Below are 22,756 nucleotides of genomic sequence, written 5' to 3' on the forward strand. Positions count from 1 at the left end.
CTCTAACGACATTTCTGTATTAATAGCATAAAACTGAAAATTCAAGTACAGACAATCTAAATTCTGTAACTATTTTGTAAACTTTAATAACAAAATTGAATGAGATGATGATGTAGCATGTGAACTGGGTTTAGTTTATCACACTGCAAAGCATAATTTAAGCTACCTGAGCCTTGACTGTGGGAATAAACCATTACCCCATATTTTCACCAACTTAACAATTGCTTCAAAACTGAAAAATGATGTACGAAGACAGAGGTGCTTGTGAAAAATGTGCTAGCTCCCGTGAATGTTAAAGACTTTTTAAAAATTTTGAAATGTCCTTAAACGACTGCCCCAACTCAATTTTGTCGAGAATGCTGATGAAATTTCTGTAGCAATACCCGATTTGATATGCCAAAGCTTCATAACTGGGTGTACATCAGGTATCATCATAGCAAATGTTAGTTTTGGAGGAGGAGACCTACTAACATTCAGTGAGGAGACAAACTGAAATCATTTTTTAAATTTGTGAATTTGGAATTGGCTGACATTCTATGTTGCATTTACACCAGATGGCTTTCATTGACTCCTGCTATAACTAGACTGCTGCACAATTAGGATGCAGTTAAAAGCTACTTGCAGAACACTGATGATTGTCCTAATTATTGTCAACAATTTTCATTAATGACTATTCTGAGCAATTAGTTTTGCCTGAAATTTACTTACATTTCATTACGAATGTTGGAAGCCAATTGGAAATAGTACTAAAACTCTGGAAAGATGTGATTTAAGTATTTTCGAAATATACAAACAACTGAAACTTCTCACCACAAAAATCCATAAAAACATAACTTCTATAGCAGCAAGGCAAAGGAACTCATGAACAGGCTGTCTGTATCATTGCAAAATTAAATACCTACAGATTTCACCAGTTTTTACACTTCTACACTGAAGCATTTTGGAGAAGTTTGATTTTACTGAAAATAATAAGTATGCATCTTTAGAAGCATTTGATCTACTAAAGGAAATTTGCTTTCAATATTTTGAGAATGCTGTGGAAATACTTCATCTTAGTAATCATGTGTGTTGATGACCTGTATGGAAAGTTCAGCAGTTGTAGTGATACTATATCAGAAAATGTAAGCAAGAAATGTTGTGCCTTATCAATACGGCAGTTTTTTTTTTCAACAGTACCTGATCACAATGTTCCAGACTTATTTAAAGTTATTAGGTTTTTTTTTCCTTTTTCTTTCAGAGACAAAGGATCCAATGTCTCCGTGGAGAGTGTTTTTCCACTTGTGAGAAAAAAGTGGAATTATACAAGAAACAGGTGCTCAGTAGACAAAATCAAAGCAGAACTAAGTAGTGTTAAATTATGGTAGTCAGTCTTGTGAAGCTTTTTCTAAATTAATGAATGGCAATACAATAAAAAATGCCAGATTATCAACAAAATTCAACTGAACAAATGTGGAATATAAAATATATCAGGATTTACTCCTATGTAGTATAATTAAATACCAGAAGGTAATGTTTTGCTCTTTTAATGTACAAAATCCTAGTAATTATGTATTTAGTATTTGTGTAATTTTAGGTTTTCATTTAGTTGTTTACTGGAAAATGTCTCTTGTATTAATGTGACTCTCAAAGAACAAGTATTAATGTCGCCAATGCCCATGGGTGTGTGCAACTGTAATGTACCAAAATCATTTGGAGAGAGAGCAGTCATTAAAATATGGAGGGAACACCTTTTTTCTCTTTATCTGGCAACCCTACTCTATCCTGTGCATGTATGTATGTCTGCGTAACTACTACAACCTAGATCCATTAAGACTTGTGTACTACCTGCCAGTTTTTAAAAGTGGGAAACTGGCTTCCCAATGCCGTTGAAAGGGCCAACCTACTAGATTGGAAAAGGAATAAAATCTATAATTTAAAACTTAAGTACAAGGGCAGTAAACACTAAGTATTACCAAAAATATCTTAAATATCAACAATTTCTATTAATACTTGCTCTAGGAAGGGAAACTAATTCATGGCTGATCAACCACTGACGACACAACAAAGTTGTCTAAGCGAGCAAAATGGTGATCTTAAATTCATACCATAGTACTCTATCCACTACCACTATTGAAAGTTCTGCGGAATTTCAATCACTGCATTTTACTGAATACTGACTAATATGTCACTGAATCTATAACTAATCAGCTTTTCAATTATGAAAACTATGAGGATTTGGCACAAATATAAGTCATTTGATTGTGTTTATGTATTTTACCATCTAATCTAGCCCCAACCCCAGATGTAACAGCAGCATTTTTCTCCTAAAGATTATTTATTTTGTTCCTTGCCAATCATAGTTGTAGCAAGTTTGGAATGACTGCAGAAATTTCAACAATTGTTTTGTTCAAGGGAGAGGGAGATTTCATGTAAATGTTAATTAATTTTACACTCTTTATGAGAAAAATACCAACCTGGTCACGATTAACACAGACACCGGAATCACACTTGCAGTCTTCAGAACAACTGTCACCTGCCTTTTTGCAGCGACAATGTTTGCTCGCACATTTTCCTCGACACTGGCATTTCACATGGCTCTCACCAACGCTTTCCTTCTTTGAGGTTATTTCTAACTGTTCCTTCCTGTGTGTCTAAAAATTCAGTAAACATTTTTATGAGTATGTAAAATAATAAATAACAGTAATTACATCACATCATGAGAGTTTTATAAAACACTTACTTCTGTAAATAATTACCTTGTAGTGCCTATTTTTGTGGGCAGATAAATGCAATCAGACAATTGGGAACAATGTACTAAAGGATTTTAATTAATTAATTTTTTTACAATAGTTAGGACCACTCTCAAACTTTTCTAAAAATAATTTAATAAGTATACAATTCTTATGAAAGATCTTTCATTGTGGGTGCGGGCATATCCATTCTTGAAAATCGCTCAGAGTGACTTAATCCTACCCCTCCCCCCATTACGTTAATGTAGTACCATTACTGCACTGAACATATATACTTAGGCTTAGCATGACACCCACTGAAACTACAATTACTTATTGATTGAAATTGTCAAATTTCAGAAAACTGTGATTGATCTGAAAACATTCAATATACCACTGCTTTTTGGCATGGCAATACACAGGTAGTCATGTCAGATACAAAGCACAGGGCTCCAGAACACAAGCTGCACAGGAGGCTTAAGATGATTCGATCACGTTATGGGTGCCCTAGAAACTATCAGTGTCTCAAGCAATTCACACCAGCGTAGAAAGCTTGTTCGAATTCACCATCTGTGTGATACATAACTATTCTCTGCCTGTCTTGCACTTTACCAGAGCTCCACAATACAGATGTGCAGTTTTTCTCTGGCAAAAGCACTAACAGATCCAAGTGATGCTCATGTCTCCAACAACTCCATCAGATCACTAACTTGATATTTTAAATCTACCAACTACTGTTAGAAGTTGGCTCTACTATGCCAGTTAGATTTGATCCACTGTACAGGAAAGTTAACCAACAGATTTAAAAAAAAACTGACAGAATAAGACTTCTATGTCTTGACAATGTTCCACGTTGGTTCTAATCACTCCATAACTGCATTTTGTGTGCACAAGCATGTATGTATGTATATCATGACCTTGTTTTAGATTATGCCCTTTTCAATGACTTTCATACTGTTTGAAGAAACTTTGTACACTACAGTGACATTCTTTTAAAAAGTTATTACTGTCATCTTTAACTTAAAGTTAAAGCTTTATAAATTTACAATTTCAATTTCAGAATTTCAGCCTTTAGCCATGTAACAGTACGAGCTCTGGATTCCTAAGTGTTACAAAGTGTTGGCATGTTGATAGACACACACACACACACACACACACACACACACACACACACACACACACACAAAATTCAAGCTTTCGCAACCAACGGTTGCTTCATTAGGAAAGAGGGAAGGAGAAGGCAAGACGAAAAGATGTGGGTTTTAAGGGAGAGGGTAAGGAGCCATTCCAATCCTGGGAGCGGAAAGACTTACCTTAGGGGGAAAAAAGGACAGGTATACACTCGCGCACACACACACATACCCATCTGCACATATACAGATACAAGCAGACATTTGTAGTGTGTGTGGGGGGGGGGGGGGGGGGGGCGGCGCATGTGTACCTGTTCTTTTTTCCCCCTAAGGTAAGTCTTTCCGCTCCCGGGATTGGAATGGCTCCTTACCCTCTCTCTTAAAACCCACTTGAAAAGCCTGTGTCGCCGGGTGTACTCCAAGGCCTGATACAGGGTGAAGAGCTCTGCTGTAAATATTGAGCAGCGTGCCGATACCAGAAAACATCAGCGCCAATGATGAAGGTACACCTGAAACCATGGTCAGTCCGAGAGCCAGCAGTGTACATAAAGGTACTATAGCAAAGTTCTATGTGAATGTCCTGAAAATGAAGGTGGTAGAAAGAGGCTGGAGTAGTGTCCTTAGGAAGCAAATGAAAGCCAAGGTGAATACAGGCCACCACACAAAGCCGAAGTGGTGAAGGATTTTCACATCCACAGGGAAAGTTGCAGGTAGTGTGACATTAAGCTGCTGGAGCAAAAGCCGAAAGTGGACTCCACGAGGTAACAGAGAAGAGCAAAGGACTCATCGAAGAAGGAGGCATAGGATGAGTGGCCATGCATGGCAGACAAATAGCATGCGTACCTACTGAGGAAAAAGTCATTGCGGTAGGACAGTGGTAGTTCAGCAGCTTCAGCATACAGACTCTCAACCGGGCTGGTGTAAAAGGTGTCCGTGGTCAAATGGATGCCACAATGGTGGATACTGTTGAGACAACGGCGTAAGAGGGATGGATGTGCAGGTGCATAAACAAAGCACCCATAGTCTAGTTTCGAACGGACAAGGGACCGGTACAAGCTGAGGAGTGTTGTTCGATCTGTACCTGTGAAAATGCCATTGAGAACACACAGGACACTGAGGGACCGCATAACGGCTGTCAGGTAAGACACATGGGAGGACCAAGAGAGACCCAGAAATTTCATAGTTCCAATGAATGGAAGACAACAGGCCCCAGAAGTAAAGATTGTGGGAGAAACAGATTGCGCCACCAGAAATTCACAAGGTGGTTTTGTCAGTGGAAAAAGGGAAGCCATTGTCACTGCTCCTTGAAGTAAAGACGATTGAGACATCGCTGAAGATGCCACTCAATGAGACTGGTCTGTGGAGACCTGCAATACATGACAAAATCGTCAACAAAAAGGGAACCAGAGTTGCCTGGCGGGAGACAGGTCATTATAGTGTTAATAGTAATACCAAAAAGGATTAGGCTCAGGACAGAACCCTGAGGCACACCGTTTTCCTGGATAAAGGTGTCCGACAAGGCAGACCCCACATGCACATTGAAAACTCGATCCTTTACATACTTCCCAAGGAAACAGGGCAGGCAGACACAGAAGCCCCATGTGTAAAGAGTATGGAGGATACCAGTTCTCCAGCAGCCGTCTTATGCCTTTTCCGAATCATGAAAAACACTGCCACAGTCTGGGATTTCTGCAGAAAACAATTCTTGACATGGGTGGACAAAGTGATGAGATGGTCAACTGCAGAACAGCGTGCTCGAAATCCACACTGTGCAGTGGTTAGTGAATGGTTAGACTCGAGCCATAAATCATACGTTCCATAACCCTGCAAACACAGCTGGTAAGAGATATGGGATGGTAGCCAGAGAGAAAGTGTTTGTCCTTATCAGGTTTGGGTATGGGTATGACAGTGGCTTCACGCCAGCATCTGTGCAACGTGCCCTCTGCCCAGATGCCGTTGTACGTATTAAGCAGAAAGTGCTTGCTTCCAAGAGAAAGGTGCTGCAACATCTGAATGCGAACAACAAATGGCCCTGGGATGGAGGAGCATGTCTAGCTCCCTCACAGTAAAGGTGGCGTTGTAGCACTCATGATATTGAGAAGAGAAGGTTATTACCCAAGCTCCTGCCACTCGTTTCCGATGGAGGAAGGCAGGGTGATAGTGGAAAGAGCTTGAAATTTCTGCAAAATGGTGGCCCATGGTGTTGGAGGTAGCAATAGGGTCCACTATGACACTGCCTGCTACCAACAGGCTGGAAATTGAGGAATGGGTTGGGGTCCCAGAGAGGCATTGGAGGTTGGCCTACACGACAGAGGAGAGGGTGGAACTGGTGAAAGAACTAGTGAATGAAATCCAGCTGGCTTTTTTGCAATCCCGAAGAACGCCATGGCACTCTACATGCATCTGTTTATAATTAATGCAGTTTGCCATCGTAGGATGATGGTTAAAAATGCGGAGAACACGTCTCCGCACACTAATTGCGTCACAGCATGCCTCAGTCCATCAAGGAACTGGGACACGGTGTGGTAAAGAGGAAGTGCGAGGAATGGAACGTTCTCTAGCAGTAAGGATAATGTTTGTAAGATATTCCAGCTGGGGAAATCTTGTTCTTCGAAGGTCACCAGGGAGGAGAAAGCTGCCAGTCAGCCTTAGTAAGCTAAAAGAAGACCTTAAGTTGATTAAGAAGGTCAGCCAAGATGGCACTTCTCAAACAGGTTCTGGAAGAACCCCAAAGGGGATGGTGCACATTAAAGTCACCGAGCAGCACAAATGGCCTAGGTAGCCGCCCAATGAGCTGGAAGAAGTCTGCCCTGGTGACATAAAATGACAAAGATATAAATGGTATAAAGGGAAAACATCAAGTGAGGACGGAAAAGGCAAACTGCAACAGCATGAGCAGCACGACTACCCCATGAAATGGAATGCCGACCTCAGGGCGGAGGTTAAAACCAGACTGGGAAGAAATGTGGAAGCTCAAAGTGGTCATGAGGATGCAGTTTTGTTTCCTGAAGGCAGATCACATGGGGAAGCTGCGATTCTGAAAGCAGCTGAAAATCGTCTTTATGGAACCGAAGGCTGCGAACGTTCCGTTGGAGGAGAGTCATGATAAAAAAAATGAAGGGGTGTCACCTCGGCGGCTGCCGAGTGCCAGTCTGTGAAGACTTGCCGCAACAGGGCACAGAGGCAGGAGGATCCTGCTCCATGAGGTCCACAGAAACATCGGCATTCTTGTGCTGTTGGTCTGTGAATTCAAACATAGAAATATGGTTGGCAGTGCGCACCAGCGACATGGAGGCCGGTCGGGTGAAGATATCATGTCGCAACACCGTAGCATAGGATCTTCAAGTTCGTGAAGGAGATGGCCATTTGCCTTTGTTGGACTTCTTCAAGCCTTTCCGGTTCGCAGAGGCAGACTTAAGTGTTGGTTGGCTGAAGGGACATAGAAAGTATTCACGGGAGTACTCCTAATCCTTAATCCTTCCGGCCTGCCGGTTGTGTAGTTGGTGACTCCGCTCCTTGAAGCGAGAGTTAGATGGCTTGTTGCACAGCTGGACAAGGGGACGGCGAAGCTACCTTGACACTGGGCTATTTCACAACCTCAGAGCTTAATTTGAGGTCGCATGTCTGCGTGGCCACTTCCTCCATGGAGAAAGATTTAGCAAGAACAGCACTGTGTAAGTGCCAGATGGTAGAACGCAGGGTTTGCGACTAGCCAATAACTTGCAAGCGACTGGGGAAGGAACTTTTTCTTTTACCTGGATCTCCTGGACAGCCCGCTCATCAAGATACAAAATCTCGAGAGGTGGTGGCATGGCCGCCATTGCAGTTGATACAGCGGGGAGAAGGAAGCAGACAAACGCCCTCACGTGCATCCCTACCACAGGTTGCACATTTGGCCACGTGTCGACAAGACATTCAAGTGTGGTTGAAACGCTGCATCGGAGTCTGAACGTTTGGTCGGACTGTGATAATTTCATAGCCTGCATTGATCTCTGACAGAAGTAACACTATCAAAGGTGAAGAGTGTGTGTGGGTGCTAAGGAGGAATCTACCTGTTTCATTACCCTATGGATGGCAAATGACACCCTGATCAGAGAGGTATCACTGGACTTCGGCCTCAGTTTGACTGTCGAGCAGGCTAGTTTAAATAACATTAAAGGAAGAATTCAGAGTTCTATGGGAATTGCCATGAACAGGATAGCCATGGAGAAACGAGATGGCAAGCAGTTTTTGTGCTTGAGAATCTGAAGTAGTCTCCAAAACGATAGTAACATTCCGTAAACAAGAGTAGGATTTCACAGGGCCGGCAATTGCATCAACACCTTCCTGAATAACAAACAAAATTACCATTGCGAAGGACTGAACGTCTTCAGCACGTGAAACCATGAGGAACCATGGTGCACCTAGAGGGGTCTTGGAATCGTTAGTCTCACTCTGTTTAAGTTTCATAAGTGTTTATTGTAAAGATAATTGACTCATTGCAAGAAAATCCCCATTATTGCCAGTGTCTCAGATGGTGCACTCCTTCCAACTGGGGGCCTCCCCTTCACAAGGGGGCGTACCCGCTTTAGGTGATGGTTCGCACCTCAGGCCACACCACCTGAACACCTGACAGGGGAACCAATCAGCAATTTTGGAAGGTAGCAACTCAGGCAATCACCCCTCCCTGGGCCTGGCCTGTAACAAGGGATATGTGCAAACTGTACCTGTTGATCCGAGGCTGGGAATTACGCATTACCCAGTCACACGTTATGCATAAGCCGCGTGGGCTGGCCTTCAGGAGTGCACAGGGAGGAAAACGAAAGAGAATAACCTCTAATGCTAAAGCAGATATGCAAAGAAAGGTAAAGGGAAGGAAAAGGGAAGGAAAAATGGTGGCGAGAGAGTTCTTACCCTATGTGATCAAAAGTATCCGGACACCTGGCTGAAAATGACTTACAAATTCATGGTGCCCTCCATTGGTAATGCTGGAATTCAATATGGTGTTGGCCCACCCTCAGCCTAAATGATAGCTTCCACTCTCGGAGGCATATCTTCAGTCAGGTTTCTTGGGGAATGGCAGCCCATTCTTCACAGAATGCTGTACTGCGGAGGCATCAATGTCGGTTGGTAAAGCCTGGCATGAAGTCCGTGTTTCAAAACATCCCAAAGGTGTTCTATAGGATTCAGGCCAGGATTCTGTCTAGGCCAGTCCATTACAGGGATGTTATTGCCATGTAACCACTGCACAACCGGCCATGCATTATCAACAGGTGCTTGATCATGTTGAAAAATGCAATTGCCAATCCCTGAATTGCTCTTCAACAATGGGAAGCAAGAAGATGCTTAAAACATCAATGTAGGCCTGTGCTGTGATAGTGCTACGCAAAAAAAGGGGTGCAAGCCCCCTCCATGAAAAACATGACCACACCATAACACCACCGCCTCCGAATTTTACTGTTGGCACTACACATGTCGGCAGATGACGTTCACTGAGCATTCGCCATACCCACACTCTGCCACCAGATGGCAACATTGTGTACCGTGATTCGTCTTTCCACACATCGTTTTTCCACTGTTCGATCATCCAATGTTTACACTCCTTACACCAAGCGAGGTGGTGTTGGCATTTACCAGTGTGATGTGTGGCTTATGAACAGCTGCTCGACCATGAGATCCAAGTTCTCTCACCTCCCACCTAACTGTCATAAGACTTGCAGTGTATCTTGATGACGTTTGGAATTCTTGTGTGATGGTCTGGATAGATGTCTGCCTACTACACATTAGGACCCTCTTCAACTGTCGGTGGTCTCAGTCAGTCAACAGATGAGGTCGACCTGTACGCTTTTGTGCTGTACGTGTCCCTTCACGTTTCCACTCCACTATCATATTGGAAACAGTGGACCCAGGGATGTTTAGGAGTGTGGAAATCACGCTTACAGACGTATCACACAAGTGACACCCAATCATCTGACCACATTCGAAGTCTGCGAGTTCTGCGGAGGGCCCCATTCTGCTCTCTCATGATGTAAAATTACTACTGAGGTCACTGATATGGGGTACCTGGCAGGAGGTGGCAGCACAAGCACCTAATATGAAAAACTTATGTTATTGGGGGAGAGGGGGGGGGGGGGGGGTGGATACTTTTGATCACATAGTTCGTCAGTGATGGGCAGTGCAGAACATTCCCAATAACACCCAAGCCATATTCCCAAGGGAGGGAAAAATGACTAGCAAGAGGATAGACATGCAATATGGAAGGGAAAAGATGCTGCGAAGGCTTTGGCCCTGTGGTAGCCAAGCACTATTCCGCTGAAGCGTGGTGAGCCCCCTGGGATGGGCCTATTAGCTGACTTCAGTCTAAAAAAGGTGCAGCTCTAACACCAACTACTACAGGAATTTTTCCATGAGTGATCCCACCATCACCACCCACTATACTGTCACCTGTAAGCTTTGCCAGCCTCCCCTTTCCATACTTATTGAGTTTCAGGCCATGCCTAATGAAACCTGATCTACTGATGGACTCAACTGGCACCACTGCAATGTGAACTATGCCCTCCGCCACCAGTTACTTCTCCAGCCCCATGTTAACATACCCAACAGCAGCATTAAGATGAGGCTAATCATGACACTGAAACAGTTGCACAAAGTGCACATTAGTGCCGCCAGTTTGGTTAGCTATCTTTCCCGGGTCACCACCTACATCATATTCCCCGCCCTTATCAAGACTATTCCCTGCTCCACCGACGATCACTACCTGATCTGCTTTCGTAAAATTCCTACGTAACTCCCCTATGCTGTGAGTCACCTGAGCCAACTCTGCACTAGGCTTCACAATGCTGGTGACCTGGACTCACTGCCCGACACTTCCTGCAACTGCTGCCCACAACTCTATCATACGAACTACCTAGCAGTAGAACCTCCTCCTTTCTGTTAGAATTTGCAACTGACTTAGGCTTCCTAACTGCTGAAGGCTTCTGCATGTTTTCTGCACCTACTAGAGATTCCTCTCCACTCAACTCCGATAGTTGGTCAAATCTATTGCATATACACCAAGTACAACTGTCTGAATATCTCCAGCTCCTCCTCCTAGCTGCCTTCTTACCAACTGCCAGTTCCCATTCTCCAGCATCCTTCACCCTCCTCAACCTGTCTAGTTCCTCCTCTGCAGCAACAGCCATTGCTACTGTGAGAAAGACGCGGACATAGGACCAGTCTATATAACACTGTATACCAAGCTGTATCAGCACCAAGGAAAGCTGCAAATGTGCCAGGTGTAAATTTTGTCCTCCTAGCTGTGGAAATTAGACTCCAATTATGTGTTCAAATTGTAGTAATGTGTTCTCAGTGTCCAGATTTCAAAACTAGCATGTTTACTATTATTTACTTGTATTTTGATGAATGATATGCACTGAAAAAACAATTTTTTTGCTAGATCTATAAAACACACACACACACACACACACACACACACACACACACACACACACTGTTCATATTCTGAACAGTGTTTTCTGTTCAAAACTAACCTATCTATCACTACTTCCTTGTATTTTGTCTATGTTTTGCGTACAAAAGAAAGTTTGCCCATTGTTAGTTTTTCCCATGTTGTTAAATTTTTTACTGTAAAAAGATATAAACATATTGATTATATATAAAAACAAAGATGAGGTGACTTACCGAACGAAAGCGCTGGCAGGTCGATAGACACACAAACATACACACAAAATTCAAGCTTTCGCAACAAACTGTTGCCTCTTCAGGAAAGAGGGAAGGAGAGGGGAAGACGAAAGGAAGTGGGTTTTAAGGGAGAGGGTAAGGAGTCATTCCAATCCCAGGAGCGGAAAGACTTACCTTAGGGGGAAAAAAGGACAGGTATACACTCGCACATATCCATCCACACATACAGACACAAGCAGACATATTTAAGTCTGCTTGTGTCTGTATGTGTGGATGGATATGTGCGTGTGTGCGAGTGTATACCTGTCCTTTTTTCCCCCTAAGGTAAGTCTTTCCGCTCCCGGGATTGGAATGACTCCTTACCCTCTCCCTTAAAACCCACTTCCTTTCGTCTTCCCCTCTCCTTCCCTCTTTCCTGATGAGGCAACAGTTTGTTGCGAAAGCTTGAATTTTGTGTGTATGTTTGTGTTTGTTTGTGTGTCTATCGACCTGCCAGCGCTTTCGTTCGGTAAGTCACCTCATCTTTGTTTTTATATATAATTTTTCCCACGTGGAATGTTTCCTTCTATTATATAAACATATTGACATTTATTTAAATTTTGATATTATTTGTTGAAGAGAAATTTATTCATTATTTTTATTATATTTTGAACCAAGCTTTAAAGAAAAGAACTCACTGATATTTGCTTATCTTTTACAAAATACTATTTCTATTAAAAAGAGAGATTTCTACTTTTCTTTTTCTGAATTTTGATCAATAGCAATATTACATTACATCATAATGCTTTAACTGGATCAAACAAGAATTAAACTGTATTTAATTACACGTAATAATATATATCATATTTATGGAGAACAGTAGGGTTCATGACCTACCAAGTACCGTTCCTCGTAAATCTGTTCTATATGCTGATGATACCACTTTCATTACTAATTAACTTGGAACCTCCACACGGATTCTATACACACCAATTTATCAAGAGTCATACCTGTCACAGAGTATATGTGAGCGAAAACATGTTGCTCAGCTCCTATTGTGCAATTTTTTTTTCTTTTTCAGCTGCAGTGGGGCAAAAAGAGTTACGTGGCAGAAAAAGGATATGTGATGTGTAGTAGGTGTTTCCGAAAACAATGTATATTGTAGAACAATGAAAATAATCAATTACTGATAAAATTATGTAATTGGATAGATTAAAACACACACACACACACACACACACACACACACACACACACACATAAAAGACTGTTGCGATTGGAAGCTTTTGGAGCCAGACACACACACACACACACACACACACACACACACACACACACACACACATACATAAAAGACTGTTGCGATTGGAAGCTTTTGGAGCCAGTGTTTCCTCCTCCAGGCAGAAGGATTGAAGGGGAAGGAAGTAGGGTGAAGAAAGAGAATTGTAGAGGTCTAGGAAAAGGGGTAGATTTTGGGAAAGTCAACCAGAACTGCGGGTCAGGGGAGATTTATCGTAAGGCATGAGATGCTTGGTATCATCTGCCAAGTTTTGCTCTCAACAGTAGCAGAGTCATCAACCTGCAAAATGAATCAATTTTCCTACTGCTATCCTTCATTTTGATATTGGAGACTTGTTTAACGGATTTAATATGATTTATCAATTCAGTTCTTCCTCCACAGGCAATGTTTATATCACACAAACATATGGAACAGAACGCAAATGTTTCATCTTTCTGTGATCGCATAATACATGGAAATTCAGCAGAATAAGCATCCCTGAGAGACTGATGATATCGTTTCTTAGTTGAACTCATCACAAAAACACAAAATTGCACAAACATTTGTCACACAATTGCACATATACCAAACCATAAAGGATACACTGTATAAAAGCAAGCATAAACAAACCTTTCCCACTAACGTGCAGTCGAAGCACAAAGAGAATGCAGCAATAAACTGCGAGATGATGTTATCGATAGAATATTTGACCAATTTAAAACGTAGCAATATTCTGGGAGAAGGGATTACAGATAATATTGTATATGTTCATCCTCAACTCTGCCCCAAAATCAGGAAATCTTCTGGGAAAACTGGGAAACCTGGCAGGTATGCAGTGCACTAGAAGCACACACTATCTATTTAAAAATCTTCAGGAATGTTCTACAAAACCTACTTAAAAAGAAGGCTTTCTATAGCGTATAGGAATTTTTTGATTGTGCAAAAAAAGATCTATAATTTTAACTTATACAGATTGTATGTTTGTATGGAAATCTACATGATTTAATTGCTTTCTTTATTGTTACTATTATTGTAAGCTCCATTGTGTAATACTCAATTTGTACATGCTATTAACATCAATAGCATGCAAAATGCTCAGAGATGAAATAAATAAATATATACATAAAATACTAGTCAAGCAAATGAAAATCCTTTTTTTTAGCTCATTTCGTCATCATCATGTGGCCAACATCCATTGGCAGAATATACAGACTGTTCATTTTAATTGAAAGCTACACCCCAGATAAAAAAAAGAGTCATAGTTCAAATTTGTTTGTCTTGTAGGGGGACATCCAACAATACCACACTCGCCCACCACCCTATCCTGTGCTGTGGGTGGCGGGTTGCAACTTCGGAATCTTTAGAGCCGTTACCTGTTCTACGTCTGCATGATATGTTACCTCCGCTTGCGATGTACTGCCTGTTAGGATATGTCGTACTTAGATAAATGGCAATGGTGGTGCGATGAGTATTCTCCTGTTCAAAATTTCAGAGGAATACGATGTTGCGAACCAGGTTTTGAATAAGAAGTTATGAAATATTGGCCTGTTCTACCCTCGCAGGATGGAGGTGTGGTCCCACATGCCATTGGATAGTCAAGGGTCTTTGAGTAGCATATTGTAAATTACGATTGTATATCCATTTCTATTCCGGAGAAATGGAATGCTGCGAATGGGGTTTCCAATATAAGTTATGAAGTACTGGCCTGTCCTACTCTTGTAGCATAGAAGTGGGGTCCTAAGTGCCATTGGATATTCAAGGGTCATTGGTAGCATATTGTAAATTATGATTGTGTACCCATTTCTATTCCTCCGATTACAGCACCATCTGTGTCAAAATGAAAAAAATGCTTCAGACAAAAAGTACATAGATTTTGCCATAGAGTCATAATCTACAATAAAGAATGGGGGTTCCCATTGAAGGTTTCAAAGTTGCAACCTGCAACCCATGGCATGGGATGGGCTGGGGTGGGGTGGGGTGGGGTGGGGTGGCGGGTGAAGATGGTATCGTTGGATGTCCCCTTCCGAGGGAAACAAATTGGAATTATAACTTTATTTGATGCAATTTGTAGTTTGAGATATATCAATGTCTTCAGTTAAAATGAACACCCTGTATAATGGTTTCAGCATATTTCATCACATTGCTGCACATATCACCTTCCTGCCATCGAACAGTGAATAACATGCAGCAGTTTGATGTTTTTTCACAGGAGATGCCAAGTATGTTACATAGTCAGCCAATGGAGATGGGCCACATGATAACAGGTATACACGTCAGATAGTTTTAAATCTTGACGTGTGCTAAATCATAATTTTTTGCAGCATTCCTATTTAAAATGGCTAAAGGCTGAAATTGCAAACTATACATTTTATAAACAAACCTGGCATTTTAAGGAGTAGAAGCAGCTACTTACCACTGGGAACAGCTGGATAAAAACAGTCAAAAATTTAAACCACACCTAAATTGCAATGTCTGGAAATATTACAAATTCATTTACTGAGTGAAATGAAATGATAACAGACTATGAAAAGATAGGGCAGGATTTACAGTTGCTAAAGAAAAGTTATTTTTAAACATGGGTTAATTATATGATGTGTACTGTTGTTATCAATTTGTTTTGCTATCTTGTTCATATCTTGTCCTTACATGGTTTGAATTGAGAAACTTCCAGGTCACAATCACAAACTACTGGACATGGGTGAAAGATTAGCTAAAACTCCCAACTTACGAGTAGTAAAATTTAATATCAACAGGAAATGCTCTGAAAAGCTGCTAAACAGAAAAAATTTTTTGATGGCAATTCAACACTATTTCTTAAAATTTAAGAAAATTTTGTCATATGTATAAAGAAGAAAAACCTTTATTCTCTGAATCCTCTTGAACAATGGTGTCTTCTTCCAATCTGGATCATTTGGGTCATCTACTGTGGCATCATCTTCAGGATCCGATTCAAAATCCTCTACCAAATCAAATGTTGCATCAGCTTGTCCAAAAGTTTTCCTTTTTCTAGTTTTAGCTTCTAATTTACTTTTTAAATCAGCTATTTCTTCTTCTTTTCTCTCCAGCTGTTGTCGCAAAGCTTCAATTTTTTTTATTTCCTGCTCTTGAATTTCAAGCCTTAGCATCAAATCTGATTCAATATTACCATCTGTCCCAACTCCTTTCAGTTGACCTAACAGCAAAAACACTTTATCTGCATGCTCTTTCTCTAATTTCAGTAATTCATTCTTATGTTCTTGTTCCACTGTTCTTAGCTTGTTCTCATGGTTTTGTAACTGTTCAGCAAGTTTAATCTTTGCAGCCTGGAAAAAAATATTTACATTAAAAATTAAAACCTTTTTCAAAGCTCATATTTTTCTTCAGAATATAAAGAGATAAATATACCATTAATTCCTCAAGACGGCTTTCTTTATTTGTTGAATCTTTTTTCATGTCAGCAGCAAGGTCGAAGAGATACTTCAGAGCATATTTCGCCTCTCCCATTGTCTGCAGAGTATCCCATCGTGTTTTTGCTTTATTCTCTGAAATTAGAATTAGGTGTAATTAGGACACGCAACGGATCTTTTAGACAAACACATAGCAGAACAATTCAATGCAATAGATTTTTTAAAAATTCTCTGCTGAAACTCTTTGAGACTACCAAAACCTGTATACAATCTTGAATATTTATGTTGTACACTAATTCTTAATGGAGAGATGCACAATATATATAAAGAGCACAGCATATATGAATTACCATGAAGTGGCATAATAGAAACTAAGGCAGTCAAAGATGATGCACAAGAAAGATCAAATACACAATGTGATTTATAAGGTTTATTGGGAAATTAATGACACTAAGCCCATAAAGACTACTTTAGTGATCAGAATGTACAAGACATCAAAATTTCTCAAACTAGAACCCTCATGAAACGACATATTTCACACTGTCAATGGTCTCGAAATGATGTGCTTTCAAGAGTGTCTTTAGCTGAGGAAACAAAAAAGTCTCCAGAGTGAAGTCGCACCTGTAAGGGGGAGAGGGGCGGAGGGGTCAACATCCATCCAGCTTTTAACCAGATAATCCATCACCAAGACAGTGTGGCTGGACACATTGTCTTGCTGAAGCTTCCAGGAACCACTGATGTGTTGTCTGAAGTCAGAAATTCTTCTGAACACTTGCACATAAAATGCGGCATTGACAGTTTGTCTGGCAAATACAGACTCATTGCGGATGAAACCACTAGCATAAAAGAAGACAATGAACACTGCCTTCACTTTGGATCTGCTTATGCTTGCCTGCTTGGGGCATGGTGACTGTGAGGTGTGCCACTCCGAGTTAGGCCTCTCTCTGCTTCAGAGTCATATTCAAAAACCATCCAGCTCATTTCACATTATAACATGGTTCAAAACAGCACCATCATTTTTACAAACTGCAGAAGTTATTCACAAATGAAGTCCAGGCTGTACCTGTGGCCTTCTGTCAAAATTTTTGGGAACAGTTATGCGCATATCTTCTTAATCTCCAGTTGTTCAATACCATTGATTTTTTTTTTTTTTTTTTTTTTTTTTGGAGATACCCAAAGCATTCAGACGAACATTCAAATGTTCGCACACACCAGTCACACTGTTTTCACCTTCTGACACTGAAGGGTGTCTGCAAGAGTTTTTTTGTCGTCGTCATCCCCGCCTTCCAATAGCGCCTTGCGGTATCAGACCACCTGTCGTTTTGATAAGCATTCCTTCCCCAATGTTTTGATTGAATATTGTTTTTCAAGTTAACACTGCAGAGGATCAGCAGAGGTTAACATAGGGACATGTCCTGAGTCACCTGGAGCTTTGAGGAAACTGGTGTTGGTTGCACAGGGAAGCTAAGAACCCCCACCAACTAGCCAGGAGGGTAGCTTGTGCTTCGATCAGTAGGAATACCAGAATAGAACTGGTGACATTTCTTTCTCTACATGTCTTGTATGTCATGATCTAAGGAATTATAATCATAAACAAATGATACTGTAGGTTAGAATTTAGCAACCCTTTGATCTTTTGTGTCAACAATTGCTGAGCAGCAGCACAGCTGAGCATGAATAGGTAGGATTTAAGAACAAAGGAATTGGCTATGTTTTTAACACAAGTTGATCAAGAAACAGAAAATAAATATCTGTTCTGTAGGACATAACTTGAGATATTTAAATCTGATAGGATGGCAGATGACTGAAATGGAAGAACATGACATGTCCGTATATTTTGGTCATTGGAAAAAACAGATTTACTTTCTGCAAAAGAGCCTTTTCCACAACACAATCCACATTGCAAAATATTTATTTACCTACAACATCTCAATGGGTGTTAATTCCAATCCTGAAATGGAAACTGAGAAGTGATTTGGTTTTCCATTGTATTTTGTTTGTCCTGTTCATACCCTGTATTTCAAGAATCATGAGTGGCCCCATCTTAATGCAGCTGGTAGACGCGTTAACATGGGGCTGGAGAAGGCACTGCTGGCAGAGGGCATTGGTCACATTACAGTGGTGCCAATTGAGTCTATCAGTACATCGGGTTTCACTAGGCATTGCCTGCACCTCAGTAGGTATGAGAAGGGGAGGCTGCATAGCTCATAGGTGACAGTGTAGTGGGTGGTGGTGGGATCACTCATGGAAAAATTCCTGTAGTAGTTGGTGTTAGAGCTGCACCTTTTTAGACTGAAGTCAGCTGATAGGTCCTAAAACAAAACTATCAGCTGATAGGTATACCTACTTAAAGGACATTCTAACTAAGGAATCACCTTCAGAGGTGGTCAGGTATCCAATAAGAGAAGGAATTAACATATCTCATCAAAATATAAGAGTTATTAGAGCTAAAGTTAGTGAACTGCTTATAGAGGTTGACTATGGAAATACTAGTACGTAGGAACACCACTTAAATAATTTGACAATTCAGAGGCTTCCTTTACCAGGGTACAGATTAGCTGTCTGTTTTTCAAGGAGTTCCTCGTGGAGTGGGGGAATGGCCATGTAGGTAAGAAACAGTATTCCAGTATTATGAGAAGGAAAGATGCTACTCACCGTATAGTGGAGATGCTGAGTTGCAGATAGGCACAAAAAAAGACTCGCACAATTACAGCTTTTGGCCATTAAGACCTTTGTCAACAATAGACATGCGCACACACACAACTGCAGTCTCAGGCCTGACAGTGGGCGTGCGTGTGTACGTGTGTCTATTGTTGAAGAAGGCCTTAATGGAAGAAAGCTTTAATCGTAAGTCTGAATCTCCACTATATGGCGAGTAGCAACTTTCCTTCTCATAATGTTGTTACAATCCATCCTGGATTTTCCATTGTTTGAAAAACTGTATTACATTTTAGTCTGTAGACTATCATGGCACTGCACTGAACAGATATTTGAATGTTGTGCAGGGGCAGTTTAATTTAGTGAAACTAAACTTGTAATTGTTGTTGTTTATAGGGCCCCTAACACTGACTTCAGAGCATTTCTGGTCAAGCTAGATGATGATGAAGTCCCATACTTCGTGACAGAGCGTAGGGAACGATGCGGGAGACCCACACTGCTGTAATATGTAAGGTCCTAGTAGAGGTGGTTTTCCATTGCCTTCCTCCAACTGTAATTGGGATGAATGATGATGATGATGAAGACAATACAACAACACCCAGTCACCTCTAGGCAGAGAAAAGCCCTGACCCCGCCGGGAATCGAACCTGGGACCCTGTGCTTGGGAGGAGAGAATGCTACCGCGAGACCACAAGCAGCGGACACTGAAGCTAGAGAGGGTTCTTGATTCACTTTATAGGAAGTACCAGAAATTAGTTGTTAGCGGTGACTTCAATATCACTTTTGTATATGTCCATGAACCATGGACCGTGCCATTGGTGGGGAGGCTTGATTGCCTCAACGATACAGATAGCCGTACTGTAGGTGCAACCACAATGGAGGGGTTTCTGTTGAGAGACCAGACAAACATGTGGTTCCTGAAGAGGGGCAGCAGCCTTTTCAGCAGTTGCAGGGGCAACAGTCTGGATGACTGACTGATCTGGCCCTGTAACACTAACCAAAATGGCCTTGCTGTTCTGGTACTGCGAATGGCTGAAAGCAAGGGCAAACTACAGCCGTAATTTTTCCCGAGGGCATGCAGCTTTACTGTATGATTAAATGATGATGGTGTCCTCTTGGGTAAAATATTCCAGAGGTAAAATAGTCCCCCATTCGGATCTCCAGGCGGGGACTACTCAAGAGGACGTTGTTATCAGGAGAAAGAAAACTGGCGTTCTACGGATCGGAGCATGGAATTCAAGATCCCTTAATTGGGCAGGTAGGTTAGAAAATTTAAAAAGGGAAATGGATAGGTTAAAGTTAGATATAGTGGGAATTAGTGAAGTTCGGTGGCAGGAGGAACAAGACTTTTGGTCAGGTGAATACAGAGTTATAAATACAAAATCAAATACAGGTAATGCAGGAGTAGGTTTAATAATGAATAAAAAAATAGGAGTATGGGTAAGCAACTACAAACAGCATAGTGAACGCATTATTGTGGCCAAGATAGACACAAAGCCCACGTATACTACAGTAGAACAAGTTTATATGCCAACTAGCTCTGCAGATAACGAAGAAATTGATGAAATGTATGACGAGATAAAAAAATATTCAGGTAGTGAAGGGAGATGAAAATTTAATAGTCACGGGTGACTGGAATTCGGTAGTAGGAAAAGGGAGAGAAGGAAACGTATTAGGTGAATATGGATTGGGGCTAAGAAATGAAAGAGGAAGCCGCCTGGTAGAATTTTGTGCAGAGCATAACTTAATCACAGCTAACACTTGGTTCAAGAATCATGAAAGAAGCTTGTATACATGCAAGAAGCCTGGAGATACTGACAGGTTTCAGATAGATTATCTAATGGTAAGACAGAGATTTAGGAACCAGGTTTTAAATTGTAAGACATTTCCAGGGGCAGATGTGGACTCTGACCACAATCTATTGGTTATGACCTGTAGATTAAAACTGAAGAAACTGCAAAAATGTGGGAATTTAAGGAGATGGGACCTGGATAAACTGAAGGAACCAGAGCTTGTACAGAGTTTCAGGGAGAGCATAAGGGAACAATTGACAGGAATGGGGGAAAGAAATACAGTACAAGAAGAATGGGTAGCTTTGAGGAATGAAATAGTGAAGGCAGCAGAGGATCAAATAGGTAAAAAGACGAGGGCTAGTAGAAATCCTTGGGTATCAGAAGAAATACTGAATTTAATTGATGAAAGGAGAAAATATAAAAATGCAGCAAATGAAGCAGGCAAAAAGGAATACAAACGCCTAAAAAATGAGATTGACAGGAAGTGCAAAATGGCTAAGCAGGGATGGCTAGAGGACAAATGTAAGGATGTAGAGGCTTATCTCACTAGGGGTAAGATAGATACAGCCTACAGGAAAATTAAAGAGACCTTTGGAGAAAAGAGAACCACTTGTATGAATACCATCTAAGCAAAGAAGGGAAAGCAGAAAGGTGGGAGGAGTATATAAAGGGTCTATACAAGGGCAATGTACTTGAGGACAATATTACGGAAATGGTAGAGGATGTAGATGAAGATGAAATGGGAGATATGATACTACGTGAAGAGTTTGACAGAGCACTGAAAGACCAGAGTGACAACAAAGCTCCGGGATTAAACCACATTCCATTACAACTACTGACAGCTTTGGGAGAGCCAGTCCTGACAAAACTCTACCATCTGGTGAGCAAGATGTATGAAACAGGCGAAATACCCTCAGACTTCAAGAAAAATATAATAATTCCAATCCCAAAGAAAGCAGGTGTCGACAGATGTGAAAATTACCGAACTATCAGTTTAATAAGCCACAGCTGCAAAATACTAACACGAATTCTTTACAGACGAATGGAGGAAGTGATAGAAGCCGACCTCGGGGAAGATCAGTTTGGATTCCATAGAAATGTGGGAACACGTGAGGCAATACTGACCCTACGACTTATCTTAGAAGAAAGACTAAGGAAAGGCAAATCCACGTTTCTAGCATTTGTAGACTTAGAGAAAGCTTATGACAATGTTGATTGGAATACTCTCTTTCAAATTCTGAAGGTGGCAGGGGTAAAATACAGGGAGCGAAAGGCTATTTAGAATTTGTACAGAAAGCAGATGGCAGTTATAAGAGTCGAGGGACATGAAAGGGGAGCAGTGGTTGTGAAGGGAGTGAGACAGGGTTGTAGCCTCTCCCCTATGTTGTTGAATCTGTATATTGAGCAAGCAATAAAGGAAACAAAAGAAAAGTCCGGGGTAGGTATTAAAATCCATGGAGAAGAAATAAAAACTTTGAGATTCGCCGATGACATTGTAATTCTGGCAGAGACAGCAAAGGACTTGGAAGAGCAGTTGAACTGAATGGACAGTGTCTTGAAAGGAGGGTATAAGATGAACATCAACAAAAGCAAAATAACAAGGATAATGGAATGGAGTCTAAGTCGGGTGATGCTGAGGGAATTAGATAAGGAAATGAGACACTTAAAGTAGTAAAGGAGTTTTGCTATTTGGGGAGCAAAATAACTGATGATGGTCGAAGTAGAGAGGATATAAATTGTAGACTGGCAATGGCAAGGAAAGCGTTTCTGAAGAAGAGAAATTTGTTAACATCGAGTATTGATTTAAGTGTCAGGAAGTCGTTTCTGAAAGTATTTGTATGGAGTGTAGCCATGTATGGAAGTGAAACATGGACGATAAATAGTTTGGACATGAAGAGAATAGAAGCTTTCGAAATGTGGTGCTACAGAAGAAAGTTGAAGATTAGGTGGGTAGATCACACAACTAAGCAGGAAGTATGGAAAGAATTGGGGAGAAGAGGAGTTTGTGGCACAACTTGACTAGAAGAAGGGATCGGTTGGTAGGACATGATCCGAGACATCGAGGGACCACCAATTTAGTATTGGAGGGCAGCATGGATGGTAAAAATCGTAGACGGAGACCAAGAGATGAATACACTAAGCAGATTCAAATGGTTGTAGGCTG

At 41.1% G+C, this 22,756-nt stretch overlaps 1 protein-coding gene across 1 annotated transcript in view; it reads right to left on the minus strand.

The window, feature by feature from the left end:
- Positions 1 to 22,756, minus strand: part of LOC126481492 (chromosome-associated kinesin KIF4A) — a 295,063-nt gene that overhangs the window by 15,596 nt on the left and 256,711 nt on the right. Inside the window, exons 15-17 of the mRNA XM_050105274.1 lie at positions 16,140 to 16,276; positions 15,614 to 16,057; positions 2,454 to 2,630 (exon numbers count right to left, since the gene is read on the minus strand). Of these exons, the coding sequence (XP_049961231.1) occupies positions 2,454 to 2,630; positions 15,614 to 16,057; positions 16,140 to 16,276 (758 nt within the window). The remainder of the gene's footprint in view (positions 1 to 2,453; positions 2,631 to 15,613; positions 16,058 to 16,139; positions 16,277 to 22,756) is intronic.

The sequence above is a fragment of the Schistocerca serialis genome, chromosome 5 (genome assembly GCF_023864345.2).
Source record: "Schistocerca serialis cubense isolate TAMUIC-IGC-003099 chromosome 5, iqSchSeri2.2, whole genome shotgun sequence".
NCBI lineage: Eukaryota > Metazoa > Arthropoda > Insecta > Orthoptera > Acrididae > Schistocerca > Schistocerca serialis.